Source organism: Limanda limanda, chromosome 18, assembly GCF_963576545.1.
Source record: "Limanda limanda chromosome 18, fLimLim1.1, whole genome shotgun sequence".
In the NCBI taxonomy this organism is placed as follows: Eukaryota; Metazoa; Chordata; class Actinopteri; order Pleuronectiformes; family Pleuronectidae; genus Limanda; species Limanda limanda.
The window spans coordinates 19358304-19380544 of record NC_083653.1 but is presented as its reverse complement, the minus strand read 5'-3'; the positions used below and the strand labels follow the sequence as shown (position 1 = coordinate 19380544).

Sequence of the window (22241 nt, the reverse complement as noted above, 5' to 3'; positions counted from 1 at the left end):
TCATTTCACACATCTGTAGTTTCATATCACTCTACTTTGCTGTGCTACAAATAACTCGTCACAGCAATATTTTCTGTCATTTGGATGACGCCTGTGTGTTGTTTCACACAACATGGAGGCCAGCTGAAAAATCTGCATGAAGGCAAACATGGAGGAGAGTAAACATGGCACAGATTGAGAAGAGGGGCTGCTTCGGTCACAACGATGTGCTTTGGGAATAAAAAGCTTGACACGGACCAGAAAGCCCAACATTGAATATCATGCCACAGACTGGTTCTTACAACCGATTCAAAGCACCGCCAACCTTTCTTAAAAACATTTGTAAGACTCGTGTCAAACAGCACAGGGAGTCTGTGGATGAAGAGTCACGAAGTTGCAGTCAAGCACTGAAAACAAAACTCAGGCATCACAAGAGCCTTCTGCCTGCGACCCAACATATGGTATGAGTAACAAGTAATCCCATGTATGATTACATTAACCCTCACCGGCCCTTTTCAGACCAGGCATCAACATCCTTCTCAGGTAATCTGATTACAAGGGGACAGCTTGAAGTATAAGACACACTGTGGACGCATTGACGAGCCAATCACTCAGATTTAGCGGCGCAAACAGCAATGTGACCTTGCCACGTGTCCTCTGACATGCTACAGCTTCATTATGAATCGATTTTTCCCAGACATTGATTAATTTGTCAGCGCGGAGTATCAGGGCCACGTTGAATTAAAAGAAAGAGATCTTAAGTAGGAGGTTGTAATATTACGTGTAATAATACGAGAATAAAGAGAGTTTTATACTCGTAATATTACTGCTTTATACTTGAGATCTCTCCACCACAATACGAGCACAGTTTACCCTGTGTTGACCTACTCCTTTATCCAAGAAATTAATCAAATCTTATTACCCCTACTGTCCAATCCATCATCTTCTCTCTCTCTCTCTCTCTCCTTCTCTCTCTCTCTCTCTCGCTCTCTCTCACTCTCTCTCTCTCTCTCAATTCATCTCTCGTACAATACTCGTACTTCTATCTTAGTGAGGACACTCATTGGCTTGTTACTGGTTAATCGAATTGCTGCCACATAAAAACTGCTTGTGCTATGACTGTTCAGACCTATAATTGTAATGAGGAGAGAAATTATTTTCAAGGACAGGTTGGGATGAGTTGAGGAGACATGGCTCTGGTTCCTTCTCTGAGAGCGACTGCTTTCCTAAGTCTATATGCAAGTTGTTTGACTTTTCCAATCCGCCCTGGTAGCACTCAGAGCCCAATACACAGTGACCGAAAGTAAATGGAAAAAGGACTTCAAAGGGTTAGTTCACAGAAAAATACAAACTCAGTCATTAGCTCCTCTTGATGTTTGTATCCTGGTGTTTTATTCGGTTTGAAGAAGTGGTCACAATTTACTTCAATTGTATTGGATGTTACTGCAACACTGTTTACCACTGAAACTCCAGAGGTGCTTTGTGGACACTTCACCAACGCCTCCATTACACAGCCTGCATAGACAGCTGCAATGATCACTGACACATTCTCTCCAGGTTCACTCCACAAGTCCATCCTGAAGTAAACACATTAGACCCGGGATATAGCACAGGATTTTACTTCCAGACAACATTCTCGGAAATTAGCATCCACTTCTTAAAAACAAACATTTGTTTGTTGTTTAATTTTTAACTAATTATAAAACAAAATTTATAAAAATGCCCTGAATTACTTTATAGTATTATCATGTTATACGTTCAGGAACATAGCATAACCTGACCACTCCAGTGTCATATTTTCTTCCATTTTTTATTTCCAGTGTACCTCTCTCTCTCATGGCATGAGTCCCTGTTCCTTCTAAAGGTGCGAGTAACTGGGAGCAGCTGACAGAAATGTTTTACCCCATGAGTTCCCAGGAGACGTGGTGCATCATGGATGGAAGCATTTGGCTCCATGCACCACCACAGTCCCTTCTGCACACTTTACTTACTCCTACCGGCTTTAACACCTTTAATGGATCCTTTCAGTGGTTCAGTCTTAGGGCAGCTCTATGTCTATGCATTTTTTTTTTACAGATCTGTGAACTGTGAAAAGGAGAGCACCACTTCATTTGGAACATAGATCACATGCCAGATGGAGGCCTCAGTCAAACTCCAGCCATCCTTGTGATTGAAATCCCAGAAAAGAGCTGTTGGCAGTTGAAGTTGAGACATATTCACAGAACCTTCTCAGACAAAAGCGAAACAAAGATTATAGGAGTTTTAAAATCATGACAGATTTCCAAATTGGGCAGAACCACGTTTGCTTTTTTAAAATTCTCATTGTACTGAGTGTATGCACAGGCATATCCGTAAGGATTTGTAAGGGTTTGTGCAGTAAATCATAATCTGCGGGAGGAACTCATCTGTCTGCAGGAGTGTGTGTATGTGTGTGTGTGTGTGTGTGTGTGTGTGTGTGTGTGTGTGTGTGTGTGTGTGTGTGTGTGTGTGTGTGTGTGTGTGTGTGTGTGTGTAACCTCAACTGTTCAGCACACCACTCTCTTCGTGACAAAACGATGTCCTTATATGGAGAAATAGAGGCGTGGCGGTATGCTAAATGCACAGAGCAGACACGTGGACTGCCGGTTTAGAATGATTCTGATTCACAAATATACACATGGTGTTGAGAACCAAAATCGGTTGGTGCTTACGGGTCATGAATCTTTGCGCACGCACTTATTTTGTGCACACTCCTCTTGCACCTGTTTAATCAACACTGTGGCTCACACAGCAGACCAGACTGGAAACACCTGTTCACCTTCATCTTGCACTTCACCACTTTGTCACAGGTAACAGAGTTGGACTAAGAGGTATCTCACACATTCAGCATGCATGTGATGCTACGTGTTGGGAAGCTGAGTGCTGAAACCTACAGATGGAGAGCATCAATGAGAGTCATTCACAATAAGATGCTCTTTGGCCGATGGAGAACATCACAGCACCATTAAGGCTCATGTGACACCAAATACCTACCTGGTTCAAGAGGATTTTGTGGTGTGCTAGGTGACATGAAAACACTGAGCTCCAGCCTGTTCATTTACCCAGCTGCAGCAGGTTAATCATCTATATATTGTATTTAATACTAGGTCACTTGTTTTAATTCATAAAAATATTTTTTACGATTTTCCAAAAGCAGCTGAGTTAATACGTTACTTCCTGTCTCTGTCTGCTGCACCCGGCTGCTCCACCTCTCGCCTCAATAACTCAGAGGATGTGATGCTGCTGTGAAAAACCTCCTGCTGTGTTGTGCATGTGTGAAAGGAAGACTACTGGTAAACTCTTTGGCCAAATTCTCCGGGTTTTACCCAGAGGTTACTGAGTTAGATGTTATATCTTAATCATTTGATGTAACACTCATTGACACATTAGGACCAGAGTGTTGACGTGATGGTAAACATGGACACTAAAACACTTTCATCCACACAAAGGTCATCCCTGACTTATTACAGAATGTTCTCTAATAAGGAAATTCCTGTTGTGTAATTTTAAATCTTTTTCCACTGAATTGGTTCACCACCTCTCAGAGTGAAAGGCTTTTTTTTATTATTTTTTTTCAAAAGCAGCTTATGATCATGTGATGAGGTGAAGGCCGATGCACTCACCTGATGAACCGGAGACCCTGCTGGCTCCAAATAAATCGCCCTGACTGATGGAGATGAAATGTCACTCATTCAAATATGATACCATGAAAGATTTGGCTTGCATCAGGCTAGCCACATATTACATATACAGTGAGAACATCAGCAGGGTACGTGCCTGCTCCGAGACTGACAAATGAAAACTTGTACACTAGTTAATCGCTCCCTGTTATTGACAGCATGCAGCTGAGCTCTATCTATATAGGGACGTATCCAGGGCTAAGGAAGCAAGATAAAAGCAACATTGATCTACACAGCTACATCCCCTCTGTTCTACTTCTTCCCGACGTAGTTCATCCAGAGAAAGTGGACCCCTCAAAGTGACGTTCCTGAAGAGTTTTCTAAGTACAGCCCAGTTTAACCCTGTTTAAACTACTAGTTGGATCTCAAACTATTTATCTTGTGTTTTGTTTTTTTGGTGATGGAGCTACCATTGTTTTCCATTTGGACTGCAGTTTCTGATAATCCTAAAAATATTTCATGGAGTAAACACACATTGGCTGCGTAGCTTATGTTGTTGAATCTAAATTAGAAACCCTTACTCTCCCAGTCCAAGATAATCTTGTTGTTGTGGCCCATGGTGCTTCATGCTTCATGACAACACAGAGGCATCATGCGTCCACTCTTTGATTTTTCGCGTGATTGAAAACATCAAAAAGGGATCTTAGGAGATGAATCTTTTTCCTTGCCACTGATCTCGCAGCTGCACAGCAGGTTTAAGGTTCCCAGCAGGAATTTGCCTTCGAAAACACACATATTTTTTCCTCTTCCCGGGGAGCAGTAGCTTTATACATAGGGAAGTGTTGCTCATTAATTGCAGCCTCCAAGTTCAGATTCTTTTTCTTAGCGTTCCTGTCAGAAACATTTAACATAGATTATATGCATATGGCATATATAGGCAGAACATACTGGCCATGATGACACAGTATCACACAAGCTCACTCGAGCTTCAAAATTACACAAGTTAGGTTTTTAACAAACCTATCAACTCTTTGACAGAACCTCTTTGCACCAAAGGTAGCACAGTGTACAAATTGTATAATGCACAACCTTATTTGCACCTTAAGTGTTAAAAAATATGACCAAACAACATGATATTGTCAGAGCAGGTGCTGGGTACAAATGTGATTGCTTGAGTGGGAGAAAAAGATGCTGAGTCAGTGAAAAGCCACATGATGTGTCTCTTATGAAGATGTCTTACACAAGGAGTGAGAGTTATTACCGTCCACACCGTATCTAAAAATGCAGCAACTGTTAGTTGCTATAAATGTTGAGTGTAATGTCATAATCATTATTTCAATTAGTGTTTATGTGTGGAGTTAATTTTAAATCAAAGTAGATCTAAGATCACATCCCTGCTGTGAATGTAATATCTCTATACTTATCCTATATTGCCTTAAGCAAAATAGCCTATATTGTATACCAATGAAGCCACTGAGTTGAAGTCACACTGCCCTAATTAATAATAATGCATTGTTATTAATATTATTATTATTATTATGCAAGGACAGAGTAGTTAGCCAGAGTGAGTTTAAAATGACCACGTTAACTTTATTAGCATTTTATGTGTTACTCTGCAGCATCTCATCAGGAAACCAGTGCAAATAAATTCCATATTATGTGTTACAATGAAGTTATGCATGACCATATTGTATGAATGCTGATTTTATTCACTGAAGGTGCTTCACCATGTATTAAATATTTATAGAACAGTATGGGGCCATTGGTATAGGGCGATCACTTCGATCCCAATCTTACTTAGTTCGCACATAGATGCACTGTATGAATGTGTGTGTGTGTGTGTGTGAATGAATGAATATAAAACTGTGACGTGAAGCACTTTGAGTGGTCATCAGGATTAGAAAAGCGCTTTATAAATACAGACCAAATACCATTTAACAGTAATCAAACAATGCTTTTTCATTTAAGCGAATTTCTGAACTGAAGGTCAAAGTCAATCAAATGGTTCTCAGATGGAGTTTCTGTTCTGATTGTCCCCGATCCATGTTTCTATCTGTGTCTGTGATCGCCTGAGGAATAGCTCAATCAGATCCTGACTACAGTCTCTCACACATTAATACAGCCCTACTATATGCTGTAATTCTTCTACCATGCACTGCCAGCACTGCCATGAGGGATCATTCAGGATTGAGTGTCGTGCTGGAGGAGCGAGGGATCAAACCGCTGACCTCCTGGTTAGTGGATGACCTGCTCTCCCTCCAGAGCCACATATTAATGTTCTTCATTTTACTGATAAAGAAAAGTTTAAAACTCCACTATTGACTTGTGACATTTTTGTCTCCCTTCCAGGTAGGAAATTGGACAAGTTGAACAATGTCCTAGCAGGGAAGATAGTCGCTCCCCTATATGGTTTCAAGCTTGATTTTAATGTCGAGTGTTGGATTGCATTTGGTGGGGCGACTTATATACTGAACCCCGAATTGCCTGTGACAGCTGCTGTAAAACGCTAGAGAATACAGACCATTTACTATTCTTAACTTTGTAACTCACAGCACCGAGAGAGGAAGGATAAATGGCTGCTTGTCTGAGGAGATGTCATCTATAGCAGTGGTCACAAGCCTTATCGATCCCAAGATCACTTTTTAATTCCAAACGTAAGCCGAGATCTACCATCCTGACATCTTACTAAAAAACATTTAGGAGGGTCATATTTATAATTTTTTGCAATTTCTGTTAAAGGCTCAATGTACGAGCATAAATATACACAAAGAAAGGTGGGTATGCAACTTTATCTATTAAATGCACAATATTCACATTAATATCAATTCATATTTACAGCATCTGTTCAATGCACAATATTTAGCTTCTCGGTTCAACAATGTGTTCTGCAGAGGTGCTGCTACTGCACCACAATGTTTTACAAATGTTTTACCTTCAATATGGCCATAAATATGACAATTTCCTTGTATAAAAATGTATGTAGTCCTGTGTACTCAAATAAATACCAGTACTATACAGTATGAAGCCTTGTATCTTCCGCTTCTGCAAATATTTCACAATAAAAAAAAATGGATTTTGTCAACAGAAATGCTGGAGTGCTTTTATTTTTAAACACAAACAGAAGATGTTGCAACCATTTATGTTTGTGACTTAACTTCATCAGATAAACATTAAAACTCAGGTGAAAGTTAATTTTCTCTGTTTATTTTGCAGCGAACCACAATGTTTATCCGTCTATGAAACAAAAGTATTTACATCACTTCATTGACTTCAACCCTCTGCTCCTCAGAGCACTATATCATCAAGGTGCAGGTTATGGGACATACAAGTACCAGGAAAGTTTCCATGCCAATGCAGGGGTGCCTTGTAAAAAAAGAGGCCAGCAACCTTTCTACTAACTTTACAAACAGGCAAAGTTTAATGTGGATAAAAGTCTCACTCTTTTCTCAAAATCCTATATAGTTTGTTTCAAACTTTCTGCAATCTGTTATTTTGAGTTTCAATTCATAATGAGCCTCAGCAGTAAACTCTTAGGGTTTGTTATGAAAGCCAAATCTTTTATATCAGTCAATTCTCACCTCCACAGCTCCAGTTCTACCATCCGGCTTCTGGTTGAGATTTCAGCCTGTATAAAGCAACAGAGTATAAAGCAACAGACAGTATCGTTTCTTCTCTGAACTCTGAGGGGGCAGATGACAGAGATGGCATTCTTGTTGTTTTTTTATAATATTTTCATATCTTATTTAGTTTTATTATTCTAGTTTTTATTGGATTTTATTCAACAATATTGTATTCATCCAACAATGCTAAGGTCAACTTGGGACCACTATTGTTCTCCCAAATCTGTGTCATTCTGAGTCTACGTAGGTTAATATAGTATTTTTTTCCCTAAGGAGCAATTTGGTTTGCAAACAGTAGTCACACACAATCCATACACATAATAACAAAACATGAAGTACATAAAAAGAGCACTAAAAATTTGTTAGTCCTTTGTTACAACTTTAAAATATATTACAATTTTGGTGTGCAATATCACTAGGCCTGCTTATTTAAAAGCCAACTGAGAGGACAAATTATCTTAAATTTGACCTTAGCCCTGGGGAAGTGTACCTCCTTCCTGATGGCAGAAGTCGAAATTCGTCATCAAGAGGATGTTGGGATTGCCAGGACGACCTTTGGCCTCTAAATGGCTCTAGCTCGATAGACATGACTAAGATTATTCAAGCTACTGTCAATAGTCTGGTTGGATCCTTCTAACTATTTTTCAAAGAGGTAATTGCAAAAGCAAGCGAGGCGTAAACATCAGAAGAAAACCATTTAGGACCCAACTGGACAGCCAATGGTACAAATTTAAAAAAAACTATTTTTATCACTTTTAATTAACTGATGAAATTTTTGTCCTTATCTCTGGTGCTAGGTGACGGCTGTAAGGGCAGCACAACCTGGTGATGCAATAAGAAGACCAGACCATCTTGTTTCGGTTTAGCCAATGCGGTCCACTCTACCTCTTGAGCCACAGACACATTTTGTTTTCCTGTATGTTGACATGCACATGTGTTGAAATTACAATAAAGCAGTTAATCATCACATAAGAGTCCACAGCTTTGCCTGTAGCTCTGTGAGGTAAGTACACTCAGACACGTAGGTGCAGCACTCTCTCCATCACACATCACTCACACACTGCCCAAGGACAGTTCAGCACAGAGAAAGGGGGAGACTGGGATCAAACCGCCGACCTTCTTGTGAGCGGACGTCCGCTGAGTTCTGTTGCTTAGATACAGGAAGCATATAAACTGAACGATCATCTTTGTTTCAAATCCAGAGATCCCATTGAGATGATCGATCAACCTGCTGAAGCTTCTTCTGCAGATGGACCCTGATCTGAGGATCACTGCTGCTGAGGCTCTGCAGCACCCGTTTGTGACCATGAGACACATTGAGGAGGAGCCGGACACCAGCTTGCAGTAAGTGACTGTGTATTGGTATCAGCAGAGTTGGACAGATGCATGATTGGATTAATTGACACGTTTATTTACTGATTGATTGAGTTCTTATTTCTTTGTCTTGTTTTTCTCAGTGCGTAAGGCGCATTTATTAAGATGACCGCCTGCAAGATGAACGACTCAAAGAATGATTCCATCCTCTGAATCCATCATCGTGGATCAGCCCCTTGTCTTCTCCACGTTTGGTGAAACCAATGGTTGCAGATCACAGCACAGACTCCTTTCAGGAACAGTTGTGTATTTCAGCTCTGTCAGACTGGTTGTTATAATGAACATAATAATAATCTTCAGTCGTACCTTAGCATCATCTCGTGTTTCAGACTTTTAATCGCAATAACGTTAAAAGCCAAACCTGAGGTATACGCTGAGGCTAAAGGCTGATCGTTGTAATGAAAATAATTACAAGTCCCATGTTAGAAATGCTTTCCTGTAAAAATAGGTTTTGAGCAGGGATTTAAAGATTGGTAGTGAATTGGCGACCATAATTTCATCAGGCAGGGAGTTCCAGAAACTCGGGGCCCTGACCAAGAAAGCCTTGTCACCTTGAGTAGCCAGTCTTGACCTAGGGACAGCCAACAGGGACAGGCTGGCCAAAATCAAATTACGATCCGGGATTAAAGGGAGTCAAGAGCTGGGAAATGTATGGTGGGGCCAGCCCACGTTGAGTTTTAAAAGTTATTGAAAGATTCTTAAAATCAATCTTGAATTTAACTGGTAATCAGTGAAGGGACGCAAGAATCAGCGTGATATGAACCCTACGGTTTGTTTTTGATAAAATATGAGCAGTATTTTGAACAAGCTGCAAACTTTATCGTGTCAAGTCGACCTATCATCAATCTGCGTCTCTTTGGACTGTGGAAGGAAGTAGGAAAACCCAGAAAAAACTGTGTTTTTATAGTACAAAATATGTTTTAAGTTATGATTATGGCTTATACTATTCTCAGAGTCAAACTGTGGTACATTATATAATCATACTGAAGAGAAATTAAAGTCTCCCCTCACTAACCTTTCACATCGTAATAGGCTCCTTCCATTAGGCGTTAGTCTGTCAATCTGAACCTGCTGCCCTTTCTGTGACAGTGTAATTACCTCATGTGCAATTACTGTGATTTAAATAACTGTATTGTTAAGAGCTTTGGGTGGTCGTCAAGACTTGAAAAGCGCAATGTAAATACAGACCTTTAACCATTCATAAGTTCAGTGTGTAGAGTTTAGTGACATAAAGTGGTGAAGTTGAGATAACCTGTGATAGCCTTAAGTTGTCCTAAAAACTCAGAAGGTGTTTAGTTTGTCCAGTTTGGGCCACTGTATAAAACATCACAGCCTCCGTAGAGAGGCCGCCCCCCCCCGGAGTAAATATAAAGTATTTAAATACAAAGGGCCCATTCTATGGTAAGAAAACCTCAATTGCAATCAACATAAAACACACTAGTTAAAACATCACTTTTAAATGTAACCTCTTCCAATAGATCCCTTTCACCTAAATATTTAAAGACCTTTAAGCTTTAAACATAATCGTTTGTAAAATTATTGTTATACGTTATATAAAAGAGTAACTCTAATTTATCAATTGCAATACAACAAACCAAACTAATTATTTTTGTCTTTAGTTGACTTCTTGGCATGATTCTCTCCAATATCATATCATATTTATTTGTGTTGTAAAATAAAAGTTTGAGCATGAAGCCTGACTTGGCTGTTGCTACCACTGTGATTGATAAAACTCTAATCCTCCTGCGGCAGAGAAAACAAGGTATACATGGATTTTACAGTCCATTTCTTCATGTTATCCCTTTATCCAGTGACAGAGAAGGAAAAGTCCTAACATCACAACTTTAACCATTTCAACCTGGACAATATTTTCCACTTGCGTGTGCGCGTGCACCGCTCCTAACCCTCCAGATAAAGCGCTTCTCTCTTTTAAGTGAGCGTCCTGCGTCCTCCTGAGTGAGATGGGATCTGGTGCTTTGATCTGCACGCACATGTGCAGGCTGCCGCTGCTCTACTACGCTAACAAACTGTAAATGAGAAAAGGTCAGAGAGAAGTGAATCCCTGCGCTCACTTTACCAGATGAATGAGAGCTCCCAGGTGGCCGTGGCAGCCCAACAAACACACGTGAAACACAATGTTTCTGCCTTGTGCTGCTCCTATAGGCAATGTTGTCAGGAGGTGCCATGTGAACCAGCCCTGGTTTGTGCTTCTACAGGCCGTGGCTGCTGTGGGAAACTCCTGTGATGCACTGAGCACGTAGTCATCTTCTCTCTCTCTCCCGCCATCATATTTATATATACCACACTACTACAAGACTGAGACTTAAAGGTGACATATTATGAAAATTCAACTTTTGTAGTGCTTCTACACGTTAATTTGGGTATCTAGCATGTCTACCGTCCCAAAAACTCTGGCGCTTGTATCTCGTGAAGGAGGGAGGAGGGGTGAGGGGGGCACTCAAAACAGGTCAATCTGAGGAGGGCTGTTTTAGACAGGTAAAAAGGCTGCTGTTTTAAATGATTATTTTGGTATTTTGACCAAAATATGTTTCAGACATTTCATTAAGACCCCAATGAACCTTATCAACTGTGGTAAAATGGGCATAATATGTCACCTTTAAGACTTGGTGTAAATTACCTTGTTTCTAGTCAAATATGAATGTCGGGGATTCCAGAGACTTGGATGACACCACCCGCGCATTGTGCAGGCATTTTCAGTTTTTTCTGTTGTTTAGTACGTCTGAAGATAGGTTACTAATGAGCTACACTTTTTACCCCTGAGACTATCACCTGCCCCCCCAACCCCCCCCCCCCCATTGGCATAGGGGTGAGTAGATAATGTGTTTTCATTTCCTGGTGAACTTTCCCTTTAAATCAATCGACAAAAGGCATATAATATAGGTTATATATAAGATAAATGTATCAACTTAAAAGGAATCTGAAAATACATTGTCATGATTGACAGCTGGGACTGACTCCCGATTGGTCAGGTGTATGTATCAGCAGTCCCTCAATACTGCGGCTCCACTATCACTGCTTCACCGACTCCGGCATCAAAAGCTCAAAATGACAGCAACTGAATCCAGAATATTTGGGCTTCAGTTATTTACAGAGGGAGGAAGTGGAGACACGTCTTCCATCTTTATTAACCATCAAAAGGTTTTTCAGATACTCAGAGAGGGGAGTTAGGATGAGATCGATGTTGTATTTACTCATGGACAAAAGAAGACATCCTCTTGTTTGAACAGACCATGTGCACTTATTAACGCATAAGTGCACATGGTACACATGTCTAGCAACAAGCAGGCTAGACAGCCAGATGTCAGATACGATAATAGATGGAACAAATCATCCATGCGTAATTTAAAAACTGTGAGGAGCTGCACTTCCTCAGAAACTCGCTCTCTCCCCTGAATGGTCGATTTTCCACTCGATATTTCCAAGAACGCATCTTTAGGAATCCAAGCATGAAAAAGGCTCAAGGCTGTTGTGAGGCTGTGAAAACTTTTAAGAATGTTGCATTATTTCGAAGAAAAAAAAATCAAAGGACAGTCTGAGTCAGTAAATAAAGACGATATTTATTGTTTTTTGGGAAAGATTCTCAGCTCATGCAAGGATACAGCTCTTGTAAACAAAATCACTTGAAAATATGTTATAAATGTGCACAGATTTATTTTCTTGGTGTCAAACTCTGGAATGTACAATATGTGGAATTTAAGCTGCATTACAGATATTACACAAAAAGCTGTTCACCCAAACCCCCCTGGGTCCCTTGTTCCCCCACATTGTAATTATGTCTTCGCCCAGCCATGTTGCTGGAGAGTTGTGTTTGTTTTACATCAGGCATCCACTCACTGCATGGGTGCTGTATCATTAAGGGCAAAAATATACTATCAACTTGGTCAATGCACTCTGCAGTCCAGCACTTCATGGACACTGTTACGTTTGCGGGCAGACACACACATATAAACACACACACACAGGCCACTTTAATCCCAAGCCTGAGGATGATTTCAAATTAAAGTAACGCTTCTTTAAGACCTCTGTGACGTATATGTAAGAATATAAAATAAAAAAGCACTAAGAATGAAGAGTATTAGTAATGCACAAAACTAGAGGTGAAACAATGACAAGACATTTAACTTGGAACAGGACCCTGCTGTCTAAATCTTGATCAGTGATCAGGGTTAGAACATCCCTCCAACCCATGCTGAGGCCGCTGGGGGCTGAACACGATGCTGTGCTGCTGTCGGCTTCTCAAAACGCATCTCCACACCAAGAGATAAGCTGGTCATTGTCTGAACAGAGCCGCAGGCCAAAGGTTTGGGGCTACAGGTCAGATGTTACTGAGGGCAGCTCGCATCCTACACTGTGTAAGTTCCACTCGCACCGCGCTCCCCATTTCTGCAGCCTCGAAACACCATGCTCGCAGCGTTTAGGAAAACAATTATATTAGCAACTAGCGTTCTGAAGACAACCATTCTGTGCTGAAAGAGAAAAAAAAACTATACAGTAAGAAACCAGCCACGGTTTATTTTCTGTTTAAGATGTGCGACTCCCAGCGAATCCACCGTGCAAACAGCTTAACATACACCAAATATGTTTAACAGCACGACCAAAGAGAGCACTTACACAATTATTCTCTTTGAATTGTATAAGAACCTCAGGGCATAGGTTGGTCAAAACTGTATATATATCATGTTTTTATATATATATATATATATCTATATTTTTTAAATTCATTGCTGTTGCTCGAATGATGTAGAAATGTGCTCCAGGGTGTGTGAGTACACTGTGACATCACTGTGCAGTGTGGCTGAATATCTGTATCTAACTTCTAGGCGATGCAGCCCACAAAATAGATGAAAAATTGAAGGAAAAACCTGAAGAATGAGTGGAGAGATAGAGGATTATAGCACATCCATCTGCACGGAACAAGGGCTCACTGAGGCAAAACATCCATACGACTCTATTTGTTTTCCAGCGAAAACAATCTGTCCACACGAGCGTTTAGGCTGCATATCAATTTAATCCCTGTTCATACTAACACGCCTAAAAAGGCAGATCACATGACCCCTCACGTAGACTGGGCATGCACAGGCCTTAGGAGGAAGCATTTGCATGTTATTGCAGAAAGAGTTAGGCTATAAACAAGAAGTAGCAATGGAGAAAAGTAAAAAAATGCTTTTGCAGAATTTAATCTGCACAACTGTTAGTAAAGACAGCAGGGTCAGTAACGTTTTGTAATTGACGATCCATGTTGCGTTCTACACTGTTCGCCGAGGCTAATGTGTTTTTTTATCTTCCGGAAGGGGGCTAGCGATAGGGGCCCGACAAATTAGCGAAAAAAACGACAGTGGAGCTCTAATGACCATTTGCTCCTGTAATAGAGTTAAGATGAGGAGAATGTGAGGTTTTGTCAGTTATTTCTACAAATATGCTTCCAGTTGAACTAGTGTACAGGCATGTACAATGAATTCAGGACATCTGATGAGTGCTGTGTGCAAGCTGATACAAAACACATTACAGAGCAGGAAGACAAGGCTCCTCTCAAATCATTTCCCTGCGAGTCAAAGGAGAAAGGTAGGAAGAAGTTAGTGGCAGAGTGAACCGTGACAGGGATCAGAGTGATGAACGCCAGATTAAAAACACAGACTTTTTTTCATGAACTGACCGAGTCGCTCAGCAACCATGGAATGACGCAACTCCTTTGTGTGTGTGTTTATGTGTGTATCTGCATCACCTGCAGACTGTGTGGCTAAAGTTCAAAGTTTTCAACGAATCCGAACCTCACAAAAATAGAAGAGACCAGCGTAGAAGAAGCCCTCTATATAGAATTTGACTAGACATGTCAGTAGACTTAAAAAATATAGATATACAATATCATCATGCTGCAGATATTCCAGACACCATCGTGGAAAATGTTAGCTCCCATTATAAACAATTAATAGAATTTACCTTTTTTTATTTTTTTTTAAATCAGGCACAGTAGTGTTACCCTGGATAGGAATGCTAAAGAAAACATATAAAAGACAAAGAAACGAACACAGCGCTCTCTCTGAAGCACTGCAGCCGCGGAGGCTACTGCTGCCAGGCGCCCCATGAGAAAGAAAAAATCGTTTATTGTGAGAATGCAAGGTTGTTAAATGAAATTAATTATTTTCTCACGTTTTAAAATCAACTATTGTGCATCATAAAAAAAATGAGGAGAAAGAACATTAGGCGTGGAAAACAAGCGCCCCCTGCTTTATACAAAGTCAGTAGTACTGAGAGTGAAGCTCCTCCCTGAGGAGTACGAGGAATGGTGGAGGGAAGGGGAGAGAGAGCGTGAGCAGAAGAGTTACAAGTCCAGCGCAGTAGTTTGAAGTAAGGCCTCAGTTTTCATGTGTTGGCAAAATAAAAAAATGAAATAAAAAAGAAGGGAAAATATACATCTGGAACTTAATAACATCTAGTTTGAAAAAAAAAAAATTATATGTGCAAAATGTAAATCTTACAAATATAGAGCGAGTTTATTATTGTAGATCACTGAAAAGAGATTGTGCTCAAGGTGGCTGGTCTGGTTCTCCGCCCTCTCTCTGTCCGTCACCACCTTCCTGCTCTCTGGTTGGTCCAAAGGCCAGAAGCTTGCCTCGGGGCCCGCTGGTGATTGCTGTGCGAGCTTCACGTCGAGTGGACGGTTCGCTTGAGCTTTTCTATCTCCATCTGTGGGCACATAAAAGCACAGCACAAACTCTCAGACAGGATATTGTGGCAAATTAAATCAGCACTGGGCTGCATCTGTCAGAGCAGCTTGAGCTCATGATTTAGCAGTCGCCGCTTCCAGCTGTGAAACATATTGTTTAGAGGTGAGGAATAAGGGGAGGAGATGATAATGAAGCCACATCCTGGAATAAAACCCTGAGCTGAGCAGAACATCTTTATCAAAGTATCTTTGTGCACTGAAACGAAATATTCAAACGGCTGAGGACAGGACAAGACGTCACCAAAGCACCGAAAACTGAGGTGCTCTCTCACCTGGCTGTCTTGGCAGATTAGTACGGTCACCATGGTGTCAATTTTCCATCACTGCATATCAGAGCCAGAGCCAAGAAAAAGTCATTTGACCTGGAAGTGAATGGTAATATACAGAATCTCTCTCAGTCGAGCTCATATGACTAAGTTGTTTTGGCCAAAACCAGCTTTGGTTATTATCATTATCACCACTACCATCTAGCATCAGATGCCAAACAGAAGACGTTCCATGCATCACATAACAGAGGTTATTATAATATTAATTTTCAATAACTCAGAATTGCCCCTGAAGGATGTTATAAAAACTGAAGCAGCCCTCGATAAGCAAAAGGTTCCACACCCATACTATATAAATGATAATAGAAACCGACTCGGGAAGTTGTGGGGGAAAAAAATATCACGCAAAAAAAGAATCCCTGTACTGAAGTTAGCATGAACTGCAGGACCCAGCCTGCTATATAACCGATTATGATATCGATATGAATGTAAGGCATCACATGCTGAGAGGAGTCCTAATTGCTCTGGCTAACCTAACACACCTCCCCTCCTCCTATGTGCCTTAGCAACAGACCGGAGCTGAATATGATGCTGGATAACACATTCTTTGAGATACTTGCAGCTTCACCCAGCAACAGACCAGGGGTCTCATTAATAAAAGAGTGCATAGGATTCATACTGAAAGAGTACGTACGTACAAAAGCCGGAAATGTCGTATGCAAAAGATAATTCCGATTTATAAAACCGTGCGCACGAACACCTGAAGGCAATGTTCGCTTTATAAATCACAGTCCACCTGGAAACGCTCGTACGTGGATCTGCCTCCAAATCCGCCCTCCACACGCCCACTTTCCACCATAAATGGTCAATGCAAAGCACGGCACGAATAATAAATTATGCTGCTGACCAATGGGCTTCCACCGTGAGTCCTGACGGAGTCACGGCATCAAGCGATGTGAAGAAGAAGTGAAACTTTCTGACACTGACATCGAGGTGTCTGTTAGTGAGGTGAAGAGCGACTTTATGGGACAGCAGTGATGTCACTAATAACGAAAATACACTGATACTCTGCTGCTGCTGCTGTGGAGAACACACTGTGTGAGATCAGAAATTGCTGAACCCTTGCTTCCTCCTCGTCCTTCCATTCGCATGCACACATTAGAAGAAATCCCGCACCGGTGTCACGGCAGTATTAATTTATTTAGAGCATCGGGCCAATTCCCTCATATCAGTGGATCCTCACCTCCACTCTGGGATATTATTTGGAAAGTTTCCTCATTTCTTGTAAGTAATCTCCTGAGTGCTCTGCGCGCCTGATGGCACAGTCACGTTCACTGCAGTGATTTGATGATACACACACAGTGTTAGAAGATAATATTAATGACTCGGCTCCGTAACTCCGCTGTTGAATCGAATCTGAACGTAATTTGGTGTAAGTTGTTTCATATATTTTTAAATTAAAAGGCTTGTGTGCAGCAGATATGTCTCGCGAGCAAAACTAAGCTGTTGGTTTTAATGTAAAGGATGAATTGGATCACTAATCTGCTTCAGTTCACCACCTCACGTCTGCATCGCCACTTTCCCGTCTCCAAAACGTTCATACGCATGGGTCAGAGTTTGCGTGGAAATCTCCCGTCAAGTTTGTTTTAATAAATCCCAACGTTGGCGTGAGAAGTGGCGTACGCATGTTTCAGGCCCCGTTTTGTGCGTACGCAACGGTTTTAAATGAGACCCCAGGAGCAAAGTAGCAAACTAGGACGGATGGTAATTTCTCTATGTTTTTATCATCTTTTTTTAACTGGTTTGTAATCTCTTACTATACACTGAGAACACGGAGAAGGAAGAATGGTTTAAACCAATCTCTGATCATAGTGTGTGGAGCACTCCGCGGGCGTTCTGTCCTCCTGTCATGTAATTCGTATCGGTGCCGTGCTGCCGGGTCGCATCTGCTGCTGTCTCACCGGAGCTGGCTTATACCGGCTGGGCTGCTCATCTCAGTGGAGTTAAAACACCTCATCTTAACTAAAATACATTTTAAAACAGCACTAACATTTTCATTGTAAATTAAAACATTTAAAAATGTGTTAGAATAATACAATTCGATCTACTTGTCCAGGCAAAAGTTTTCAATTCATTTCTTGTGAATGAACGGACTAAATGATACCACCTTAAGCACTGATCCTGAACGTTTAGTTACGAGGCATGGTAGTGATCAGCAACAACTGTCCACAGAAATTGTAAACACTACAAAAAGTCGTCCAGACTTTTAGTCTCTAGTTTAGTTTGACCACACAAAACACAACTTCTGTTTCCAGGTTGTGTTGAAAAACTACTGCACATGCACAAGGCTAAATCAAAACCTGGTACCTGGCTGGATTTGACTGTTCAATACCTCCACCAAGGAGGTTATGTTTTCATCAGCGTTTCTCCGTTTTTTAGCAGGATTATGCAAAAACTACTGAAACAATTTCCGTGACAGTGTGTGGAGGGTTGGACCACAAGGAAGAATCTTGGAGCACATCAGGATAAAAAGGTAGATCAAGTATTATTTCCTACTTTATTTACCATAGTTGGATAGGGCATTAGCCTTTGCAGGGATTTGTGCTCCCTAAGAATTCTTCTAGTTTTGTAGACTTGGTCTTGGTTTTGTCTCTACCGCACTGCTACTGGACTACTAGCATTGTCAGTAACTTGGCACCACACTGGAGGTTGCCACTTTCGGTCAGCGGTTTTCCACAATGTGCAAGGGATGACAGGCGGAGCATCTCAAACACCTGACACCAGAGTAGCGAAAGCCACCAACAGAAACCAGTCGCACTCCCTGATGACCTTGTTGTTTAAATCGTTCATTGTTAAAAGAACAAAAGCCAAAGGGAAGAGTCCAACATTCAGTCTGTTGTGAGGTGTAAGTCACTCACTTGGTCACTCGTGGACATGCATCGATGTAGCATTAGGTTCAGCCTAGAGGTTGATGGAGCCTTTTGTGTCTGTTTGAAGTCTGATAAATGGCCACAAAAGGATATATATGCAAATGTAACTTGTGTAGTGTCTTGTTGTGTAAAATCTCAGATTTCCATGGAAACTTGGATCCATCGATTATTTCAAAGGGTCAAAAATACACCAACAGATTATATATCAGACTCTGTTGAGTTTGTTTTTGTGATATATTTTATGAGTTGTATGAAGGAGACATGAAGAGGAGGGGTAGTGGATATGAAACAAACAGTGCTTTGTATCGTGTATTGAGTATCTCAGATGTATCTCAAAATAAAGAAACACGTGGCCTGAGGGCCCCAAAGCACTGGAAGAAGATTAAGTTCCTCCAGCAAATTAATTTCCTTAAAAAAGGTGATGGCATGATTCAAATTGCACTCAGGCACAAAGGAAACAGTATCCTCCTGTATGTTAAGAAAATGTTTTAGTTGTACTCACTTAAAGTAAAGTTTAAGCTTTTTTCTCAATATATAATTCATATCATATAATTTCAAAAAGTGGAGAAGGATGCACAATGTCTCTCCAGTTTAATTCATCAAACTGCTACATAAATACAAGACTCTCCCGAGTGACAACAACAATGGGATCCAACTGGATAACTTGAGCGGTCGGATGAGAGACAAGCTAAGAAGAAAAAAAAACGCACTGTATATTTTGGATGATCCCAAAATCATACTATTAACAAAAAAGATGCACGAGTAACTATTTTCATAATATCGTTTTGCAAATTGGGTAATCGTCCAAAATATACAATGTGTTTTACTTTACTTTCTTTTCTTAATTATGTAGCAGTTTGATAAATAAAACTAGAGAGATCATTCTCCACTTTTTGAAATTATATCACGTTATTTTTTTCACATCCCTTCCAGTCTGGCTGTTTGAAATATCAAATGTCGATTTCCGACAGCATGTCTTGCAAACGACATTTGTTCAGACAGCCTCTTACTGTAGTTTGTCAGACGTTAAAAGTCAATACTGTACATGCCCGTTGGTGCATGTGCTCCAGGAATTGTGCTCATGCAAGTCCATGTGCTTGTTTGGGTCCTCGTGTGTAAAAAACAGCATCGATATATGGCTTAACTAATGCAGAGTAATGCATCTAGACAGCCCAGCATGCGTTCCTATGGAAATCAATGTTACCTGCAGGGTCACACGTTTTATCCGCTCCTCATCCAACTCTCGTCGCAGCTCCGCTATCTCTTTCCTGGAAAAAAAGACAAAGGCGTACAGACTCATTAGTGTACACTGCTGCAGCATATATATACATGAGGCTCAAACGTTTGTGTTGTAACTATTGTCTGTTTTCTTTGAAGATGACAAAAAAAAGGTACATTTTACATCCGCGTGAAAATGTTTCTTTGAACATGAAACAAAAAGGAAATGCTAAAGCACTGCGAGCTAAATGTCCAACAAAACCAAATGTCAATTGTAGGCATGAGGAAGCAGCTCAGCATGAAGCCTTGTAACACTGTAAATCTCTCCCAATGATTCATGCTCAGACCTTTATATCTTATATTCTGATATATAATTATGATCTAAATGATACACAACCACCTAATAGGATGAATATTAATTGTAACTAACTAATATTATGAATAAGAGAACGTTATTTTATCTAGGCTTTTGATTTGATTGATTGGAATTTAATTTAATTTATTTGTATTTGTATAATTATGTCTTTATTTACTTCCATTTATTGTTATATTTTTATACATGTATTTTTTTTATTATTTTATTTAATCTTATTTAAGTTACTTAATTTCTGCCTTTTTTTCTTTACCCTGAGTGTTTGATTGTGGGTTGGGGGTGTTCATAAAGGTTTGTATGTTTATAAATGTTTGAATGTATGTTTCTTATATGTAAAACTCAATAAATATATCGTTAAAAAAAAAAAAAAGATACACAACCCCAGTAACAACATATTGCCACAAGCTCAGATCCCTCCGTCACACATTCACTCCTCTATTTCCTCTTCACAGCAACATATTCAAACTCTGTTCTCATGCACATCGAGTCTCATTACATTTGTTGGCCCTTGAGCAGCTCCACGGACATCAGCAGGTCCTTCATCTGGCTCCTCAGTTCGTCCAGCTCGGAGCTCGGCTCCTCAGGGTCAAGCCGACCTCGGCTGCTGTGAGAGATGCTGTTGGAGCTAGGGGGGGCCGCTGCCGGGCTCGGCTTGGCCTCAGGGCTCAGCTTGGCCTCAGGGCTTGCGGCGATGGGCTTTTGGAGAGACGTTGACTGGGATAAGGTGTTTGTGGAAGGCTGTGGAGATGAAAAAAGAGACACGAGTTAGACAGAGGTAGACAGATATAGAGTGTTGAGGTTTATATGGATGTGCTGTATGTGAGAACACAAATGTCCGAGATGCTGAGGACATTCTCCGGAGTTTCTCCTACCAGCCCCCCGTTAATACTGATGTCTGAGTGAGCTAATGTAAGGAGACAGCAGGAGATCATCCAGAGCATTTACTTTGAGCAAGTGGGTACATTGAGACATTTATAACGTGTGGCAGGGGAAAAAAAGAGCCTCATGTCTGAAAACTGCGTTGGTGGGTTGAAGAAACATTATTTCGAAGCACATGCTTTTCTGTTGTTTAGAAATCTGGTGACATTTTGTGCAGGGGCCTGTCTTCCTTGAAGAGATCACTTCCATCAGGACAAATGATTCATGGTAGAATGAAGGACCGACAATAGTGACATTGGTTTGCAGTGACCTTTTCTGCTCAGGGGACCAATGGAGCCTTTCAGCATGGCTTTGGTACTCTGGAATTTTTTGCATCAGTGAACTCTCAAATGTGTATTTATCTTCGTAATTAAGTTTTTATCCATGACCTGCCTAATATATACCTCTCTACAAAGTGGTCGACGGACAGTCTGTTGATATCCTGCACAATGATGCTGCTGATCATCTAATCATCTTCTTCCATCCTCTAAGGAATAGTTGCTGTTTTTTTTATCCTTTCTGTTTCACACAAATGCCAGAGAATCATCTGGCTCCTCAATCAATGTTATGAAGCTACAGTTCAAAAACTGTTCTCTCAGGTAATGTCCAAATGAGCTGATGTAAAACACAGCAGAAGATTCGTTCACATGATTCACAGCAAGCGAATGGGAGTGTTTATGACGTTTATGATGTGACGGCTGCAAAAACGCAAAAAACAAAAGCAGCATTTCAGGATGAAAAAGAGGTGCCATACATGTGGAAGACACAAGCTAAAATTTCAAGAGAGCTTTTGGGGATAAGGGCCAATTCTAGCAATGTGCTGTCAAAAAACATGTGATCGCTGCAGCAGAATTAAATCGATACATCGTGCACCACCCCTCACCTGAACGCTCCGGAGACTTCTTTGTTGTTGTGAACGTGTCTGATTGGAGAATCTCCTGCTGCGCTGTTCATGTTTGAAAGTCTGGTTTGATTTTTGAAACCAGCTTTACTTAGTTGTTGTTTCAGTGTAATCTTTTCAGTACCTGTCTGTATCTTGTTGTTTGCTCATCTTATTATTATTATTGCCTTTGGGACTAATAAAGTTGGATTTGATTGTATATGTGATTGCTGCTTTGTTAGCCAAAGCAGGCATTCATGCAAAAACTTAAAAAGGGGTTATGAAGCCTGTTCACGGAAC

The 22241-nt window shown here is 40.7% G+C and overlaps 1 protein-coding gene across 4 annotated transcripts in view; it reads right to left on the bottom strand.

Moving 5' to 3' along the window:
* Positions 1 to 12169: 12169 nt before the first annotated feature.
* cd2ap (CD2-associated protein) overlaps positions 12170 to 22241 on the bottom strand; it is a 58438-nt gene continuing 48366 nt past the window's right edge. For all 4 annotated transcript variants that reach the window (XM_061090963.1, XM_061090961.1, XM_061090962.1 and 1 more), the window contains 3 exons: positions 20640 to 20881; positions 19757 to 19820; positions 12170 to 15316 (listed from right to left, as the gene is read on the bottom strand). In XM_061090963.1, coding sequence (XP_060946946.1) covers positions 15275 to 15316; positions 19757 to 19820; positions 20640 to 20881 — 348 coding nt within the window. In that variant the 3' untranslated portion in view covers positions 12170 to 15274. The remainder of the gene's footprint in view (positions 15317 to 19756; positions 19821 to 20639; positions 20882 to 22241) is intronic.